At 56.9% G+C, this 7500-nt stretch overlaps 1 protein-coding gene across 1 annotated transcript in view; it reads left to right on the top strand.

The window, feature by feature from the left end:
• Positions 1-3302: 3302 nt before the first annotated feature.
• UNCX (UNC homeobox) overlaps positions 3303-7500 on the top strand; it is a 4945-nt gene continuing 747 nt past the window's right edge. The window contains 4 exon segments of the mRNA XM_039732675.1: positions 3303-3886; positions 5018-5193; positions 6711-7498; position 7500. The exon segment at position 7500 is cut by the window's right edge and continues 747 nt beyond it. Of these exon segments, the coding sequence (XP_039588609.1) occupies positions 3637-3886; positions 5018-5193; positions 6711-7498; position 7500 (1215 nt within the window). The 5' untranslated portion in view covers positions 3303-3636.

Raw genomic sequence — 7500 nt, 5'->3', positions numbered from 1 at the left:
TTTAGGTTCTTTACAGGCAAGGCTCTTGGGGTTGTCAGCAGGGCCCTACAGGCATGGTTTTCTGGGCTGCAGGCAGGGTTCTTTGGGGTCTTTACATGCAGGGCTCTCTGCAGGCAGGGCTCTGGGGATGCAGACAGGGTTCTTTAGGTTCTTTACAGGCAGGGCTTTCTGGGGCTGCAGGCAGGGATTTCTGGGGGTGCAGGCAGGGCTCTTTGGGGTCTTTACAGGCAGGGCTCTCTGCAGGCGGGGCTCTGGGGATGCAGACAGGGTTCTTTAGGTTCTTTACAGGCAGGGCTCTGCAGACACGGTTCTTTAGGTTCTTTACAGACAGGGCTCTCTGCAGACAGGGCTCTTGGGATGCAGACAGGGTTCTTTGGGTTCTTTACAGGCAGGGCTCTGGGGATGCAGACAGGGTTCTTTAGGTTCTTTGCAGCAGGGCTCTCTGCAGACGGGGTTCTTTAGGTTCTTTACAGGCAGGGCTCTCTGCAGGCAGGGCTCTGGGGATGCAGACAGGGTTCTTTAGGTTCTTTACAGGCAGGGCTCTCTGCAGGCAGGGCTCCTGGCAGGCTCATTCTGCCGAGCCGCTCGGAGCCTCTCCCGCAGCAATGGCTGTAAAAGCCAGTAGGAAGCTGTAAGATAAAACACCCAGATTGTGATAAAAGGGGAAACAAGGCGAGGCGAGCTGGCGTCCTGAATGCGAGTCTTGTACGTCTTATTATCAAGTTAATTAAAGCTAGCATCTGACAATGTCACTCGGCTGTAGAAAAAGGGATTTAAATGCAGCGTCTCCCAGGACTGCGTGTCAAGGGCTGCTTTTCATTGAGCTGGTGCGAGTGTTTGGCTGGAGGAACAGCTCTCCGGATTGAAGGGGGTGCCTTTAAAGAAGCAGCAATTGACAAGGAAGCAATTATTAAATTTTGATGTTCAAAAATAAGGAAAAAAAAAAAAAAAGAAAGACGACGAAGAAGAAAACGGCTTCTATAATTTGTGTTTTAGATGGAGAGCAATATAAAGAGATATCAAGGCCGAGAGCCATCAAAAGCCTTTCCCCCTCCCCGCATGAAAGCTCCTCTCAAACACTTTAAGAGAGATTTTTAGAAGCTCGACAAGGATCCTAGAAACATTAAAACAGAAGTCGATTTTAAATGTGCACATTGAAATGCACAGAGCCGCTTACTACGTGGACTTGCACTTGAGGTCAAGTGACGGACGGATTGTATGCTTCTCCATAATAATATTAATTAAACAATTTGCATGCTAATAAGGTAACAATTATCAGGGCTTCTGTTGAAAGATTCAGGTTATTACAACACGCCAATCTGGAGGCCAGGGGTCAGGGAGTGAGAGGCGAGAGAAATTTCAACTCAAATTAACATTCTGTCAGCTCCAGAAAATGGGATAAATAAAGTCGAATTAATTCATTATAATAAAGAGAGGGAGAGAGAGAAAAGTCCCCCCTCTCTTGTTCTGTGCTGGATTGATTACCATTCTGTATTCAGAAACACGTCCCGCTCGCATTCCTCTCCTGAAATCCGACAGAAAATGAGGCATTTATTGCTACAGGCAAAATTTGGTCCAGTGGACACAGTTTACATTTAGTATTTATAGAGAAAGAAATTAAATTATGGTGAAAAGTGAAGCCCTTGACCCCAGAATTAATACCAACCCCATCATTTTCTTATTTCTGTTAGGGCTGTGTAGTCCAAATTCAAACTACCTTTTAGCTCTAAGCAGAGGCAGGGAGACCATAATTAAACTAATCTATAGGGGGGAGGGAGGGAACAGCAATAATACAGCAGTATATTGTATGGCATTCAATTAGGTGAATAAATACAGCTCCGGACAGACAGCATAGATTAGAGACTCGACTTCCTTTTTATTTCAATTTTAACTTCCCCCTCTTCATACCCACACAAACCAGCGCTGGGAAATGGATCATCTTGACTGGAAATTTTATAACTGGAAAATCTGTTTGTATGTTTTCCAGAGATAAAGTGTCTCTCCCTCTTTCCCCTTCCCTTCTCTCTCCTTTTTCCTTCCTACCTATTTTTATTTCTTTCCCTTTCTCACCCCACCGTGCCCGCCCCCCGACTGCAAGGATTTAATTCCGCACGAACCTCCCAGGAAGATTTAAAGAGTTTCCCCTGTCTGATTTCCCGGCCCGGCCCTTTCCCTCTGCTCTTTGTTAAACGCAAACGCTTCTTCTCCCCTCTTCCCACCTTCCCAGGGGCCGGGGGAGCCCTCCCGGGGGTCTCCAGGTTGTGTCCCCCGGCCCAGGGGAGCGCCAGCTCCGGTCCAGAGGGCTCGGGATGGGAGGGGCTGGGAAGTTCCCCCTCTTCCTCTCTCCTGGGAGCTCGGGAAGTGTTCCTCTAACCGGGAGAGGGCACAAAACTGGGGGACCCCAGCCCCGCGCTTTGCCGGAGAACCGTCCCTTAAATTATTCACCGGGGGAATCTATCAATGCTTTCTCTGGGTGAAAACTTCTGCGGAGACGTAATTGAATTAGGAGCAGTTTGGCGGCTGTTTGGGGACTGGCGAGATGGAGCGTGGGGTGTGCTCCAGTGGGAAGGTGGAATGGGAGGGGTGTAGGGATGGGAACTTTGTTAGGGTTTGATTTTTAAAAAATTATTAGTGGTACTAGTTTTTGGCCTCCTCTTTAGCGATCAGAGGCTGCTTCTGCTCGTGGCTGCGCTCACAATTCAAAGGTTGTGGTTACTGCTGGAGAGGGGGGTGTCCGTGGCCGAATCGATGGGAGATTGCATTAATTATGATTTCGATTGATATGCTCAAATCTCCTCCTAAACGCTGTAAACGGCTCTTCCTTTTTCATTTTTTTCTCCTTCCTTTCCTCTCCCCCCCCGCCCCCCCATTTTTTCCTTCTGCCCCCCTCCCCTCTCCCCTGTTATAGAGCCGGAGAGGAGATGAAAAGGCTTGTAGTTTTAAATTCAATGTGACAGCTCTGGAAAGAGCGGATGATGAATCTCCTATTATTGGATCAGTCTATTTGCCGCTCAATGTCTCTCTGTAATTGGAGCAACATCACTTTAAAGGTTCAGAGAGTAGAGCATTTCTGGTGAAAAATCCCCACAACACGCTGGTGAATGTTTTAAAGGGAAATCTATTAGTGATTTGGCGAGGGGAGGGGACAAGGGGGAAGAGGGTGGGTTGGAGGGGTGGGGGGGGAGGCTGTGTGTGTGTAACTCCGACTGTTTAGTATTTAACCGGGTATCAGGCAGATCCGCGCGTTCCCCTCCGCCCCCCCTGCCCGCCCGGCCCCCGCCGCCCTCCTCGGGCTGGAGTTCGTATCAAAGCCCCCCTCGTCGTGTTGTGACAGCTCTGATATTGTTTATTGAGGCTGGATGTCAGGTATAATTAGCAATCGATATGGAAAACGTTTGCTCCCCACACTGGCACGTCTCTGACGTCAGGACCGATTAACGTTTCTTATTGGTCCCAAATTCCCCCAGCCTGAGCTAATTATTGGGAGCCTGATGTTGATAAAGTTAAAGCGCCCGGCGCCCTGCAGCATGAGCCCCTCGCCGCGCCGCCTCCTCCGCCAGCAGCACCCCCGGCCCCAGCCGCCCCGCCGCCAGCGCCCCCAGCCCCGCCGGCACCCCCCGCCCTAGAGCCGCCCCCATGATGGACAGCCGCATCCTGGAGCATCCTCATGCCCAGTTCGGGGGGATGGTGGGCTTCCCTTACCCGCTCGGCCACCACCACGTCTACGAGCTGGCCGGGCACCAGCTGCAGTCGGCGGCCGCCTCCGTGCCCTTCTCCATCGATGGATTACTGAGCGGCTCCTGCGCCGCCTCTGTGGTCAACCCGGCGCCGCTGATCCCCTCCGGCTGCGGGGTGAGCGGGGACAGCCAGCCCTTCAAGCTCGCAGGTAGGAGCGGCCCCGTTGTCGCGTGTGTCCCCCCCCAGGCCGCCACCCGGCCGTGGCTCCGCGCCCGGAGCGGGTCAGCGCGGGGGAGGCACAGCGCCGCACCCCGCTGCCCTCATCCACGGGTGCTGGGGTGTCTCGGAGGGTCGGGTCGGCGGCTGTGCTGGCCCCCCGAGGGGGCGGACGGCCCCGGTGCAGCGCCGGGAGCGCTCCCCGCTGCCACCGGCGCAGGGCCACGCGTGTGCCCTGAACAATAGCGGGCCCGGCCCGGTGCCTTCCCCCAAAGTTCATCGTGCGGCAGCTCGGATCGTACCATTACAAGATGATAATAATAAAAATAATAATGGGAATCGCTGGGGTTTGGGGAGTGAAGAGCGGTAATAATTGTTTTTTAATACGGTTTAACCAAAGGGAAGCGTTCTCCCTCCTTCCCTCCCCACCGGCCTGTGGCACCGCTATTGTTCAGCTGCTAAAACATTCTGTCGCCCCAACATCCTTCTGGTTAAGCCTGGAGCTGCCCCACACTGCACCTCAACTAAACACAAATTATTATCATTATTACTACTTATTACGATTTTTCTTAATTTCCACACCTGGCGGAAAACATTAGGGGAGGTGCAGCCAGGGCTGAAAATCCCCAGCCTGGAGCTGTACGTACTCGAAGAGGCTGCGAACATCCCAGCCCCACGCCCGCCCGTGCTCGGGGGGACTGCGGGGGGCCCAGGGGCCGCCCTGCACCCGGGGTCCCGCGTGGAACGGGCCGAGAGCTGGGACCCACGCAGGTGCTCCGGAGGGGCTGGGCAAGGGAAAGAGGTGGGGGGATTTTAAATTTTAATTTTTTTTTTTTTTAATGAAACCTTTGGTGGTTGGAGCAAATATTGGAACTTCTCTCTCTCTCTCTGCCAGCTGAGTGCCTGTGGAGAGCTTCCTTCAGGAATAAATGTTCTGTAAAGTACATTTTCGGAGGAGGCGAGGGCAGATCGGGTTCCTCCCCATTTTTAGCGCAGGTGTGTGAATAATCCCGCTCTTTTACCAACGCTACCGAGCACAAAAGTTAAAAGGCGCCTGTGAATGGCAGGGAGGGGGGGAGAAGGCCTGTGTCCCAGGGACCTGAGCGTATTTCTGCTTTTTCAGACTCGGGTGACCCGGACAAGGAAAGTCCTGGCTGTAAAAGAAGACGAACCCGCACCAATTTTACTGGCTGGCAGCTCGAGGAGCTGGAAAAGGCGTTTAACGAGAGTCATTACCCGGACGTGTTTATGCGAGAGGCCCTGGCTCTCAGGCTAGACTTGGTGGAGTCCAGAGTGCAGGTAAAAAACGTGTCCCCCCTCCTTTTCCCCCTGCCCTCTCCTTGCGCCGAGCAATCCCCGGGGAGACCCTCGGACCCTGCTCCGGGACGGGCCCTGGGCGCTGGGGCCGCGGCCCCGCTCCTCCCGGCCCTTTTGTTCCTTGCCTTGCTGCTCGCTGTCTTGTTTTATCATTATTATTATTATTACTACCCTGTTTGTTTTTTTTTTAATCTTGCAAAACGAGAAGAGTAGTAACCCAGCCTGGCTTCCCTGAACATTTTTTACTATGTTTTTCCACTGTAAACATTTTTCTTAAATGAGTCAAGGGCGAGAAAATTAGCATGCAAATATGAGGCTTAATCACGGGCCAGGGTATGCTGAAGAATGTCAATAAAGCTCGTAGATGCATCGAGAGCAAGTCAAACTTGTAAAACTTAATTTTAACGAGCTGCTCAGGCCCTTGGCGGTGCGGGACGGGGAGGGGAAGCACCCATCTGCTTCAGTGGATTTTCCAAAAAATTAAATGCGCTGGGAGGGTGCGGGCTGGCTGTTGGATCTCGGGATGCTGTTTAGTGCGGCGAGGCCGAGCTGCGGCCCCGCATCTCGCCGGAACCCGCGGCCGTGCGGGGGCTGCCTGGCGTGGGCTGCGTGTGCGGGGAATGCGTCCTTAAATCCCCCCGGGAGAGGGGCCGGGCCCCCGGGATGAGGCAGCGCCGTTGTCCGCGGGTCCTCCACGGGCCGTGCTTCACCGTGTCCTTCCAGCCGCTCTCCCTCCCGCTCCTCTGGCCGTGCTCGGGAGCCTGCGGAGCCCGGCCGGGGAAAGAGCCGGCATCGGGCACCGGGATTGGGGCCGTGCTCCGGCCGGGACAGCGCTGCCGGCAGCCCCGAGGGGGCGAGGAGGGACGCGGGGACACCGGGGACCCGCCGAGGCAGGCAGGAGCAGGGCCGGAGCAGAGAGGTTTATTTAATGTAATTTCTCTCCTGTGGTCTATCTATAACAAACCCAAGCAAAGCCCATTTTGGGCTGATCCAACTCCTCTGCTCGGGCTCCCGGCAGGAGCAGGAGCTCCGAACTCCGCAGCGTCCGTCGTGTCCCCCCCGCACCCCCTCGCTTCCAGCCGCTTATTGTGCCGTGTTTATCGCATTTTGCGTGCTGCTGCGGGGGAATCGGGCCAGCCATCGGTGCTTCTGCACCCCTCGGCCACGGGGAAGAGCCGGGGGGGCTGTGGAGTCCCTTCCCCTCCCCGTGGCGCCGGTTGGGGCAGGGTGCAGCGTGTGTGTGCGTGAGTGTGCACCCCCTTCTCGCTTTTCGTTTTCTCCCTGCGCTTTTAAAGAAGTGTGGATATCTTTTCCTGCCCCTTCCCCTGCTCTCCGTTTCTCAGAGGCCCCGGTCCTGGAAGGGGGCTGCCGGCACCTCGAAGGGGTGGACGAGGGAGGCCTGAGCTGCGCTTCTCCCCTCCGCCCCCCTCCCTCCGCCCCGGCCGGCGCGGGGGGCCGGAGCGCTGGGTGTTAATTGCTTCTCGTTGTTCGGTGTGTAGGTCTGGTTCCAAAACCGCCGGGCCAAATGGAGAAAGAAAGAGAACACGAAGAAAGGCCCGGGGCGGCCGGCTCACAACTCCCACCCCACGACGTGCAGCGGGGAGCCCATGGACCCCGAGGAGATCGCCCGGAAGGAGCTGGAGAAGATGGAGAAGAAGAAGAGAAAGCACGAGAAGAAGCTGCTCAAAAGCCAAAGCCGCCACCCGCACTCTCCCAGCGCCCTGTCCCTGCACAGCACGCCCAGCTCCGACAGCGACAGCGGCGGCGGGGGAGGCCTCTCGCCCGCCCCGCCTGAGGCCAAGCCCCGCGGGCAGCCCCCGCCGCCCCATCCGCCGCTCCCCGCCGCCGCCGCCCCCTCCGAGCCGCCCCCCGGCACCTGCGACCAGACGGCCGAGCCCTTCTACCCCAGCCAAAGAAGCGGGAGCGGGCGGCTCCAGCGCCCGCCCGACAAGGACTGCGCGGCCGCCCCGTCGGGGGACGGCAGCGGGGGCGCGGGGGGGCCCCGCGGCGCCGGCAGCTTCCACAAGCTCAACCCGTTCAGCGTGGAGAGCCTCCTGTCCGACTCGCCGCCCCGCCGCAAGGCCGCCCCGGACTTCCCCAGCCTGCCCCCCTGCGCCCCCCGCACCCTCATCGGCAAAGGACACTTCTTGCTGTACCCCATCACCCAGCCCCTGGGCTTCCTCGTCCCGCAGACCGCCCTCAAGGCCAGCCCGGGCCCCGAGGCCGGCCAGCCGCCCCGGGACTCCCCGCTGCCGGCCGCCAACCCCGGCCCGCCCGGCTGCGGCGCGG

The sequence above is a fragment of the Passer montanus genome, unplaced genomic scaffold (assembly GCF_014805655.1).
Source record: "Passer montanus isolate IOZ18808 unplaced genomic scaffold, ASM1480565v1 scaffold8, whole genome shotgun sequence".
In the NCBI taxonomy this organism is placed as follows: Eukaryota; Metazoa; Chordata; class Aves; order Passeriformes; family Passeridae; genus Passer; species Passer montanus.
Note: the sequence above shows the minus strand (reverse complement) of the source record. Positions and strands in the feature narration are given on the sequence as shown.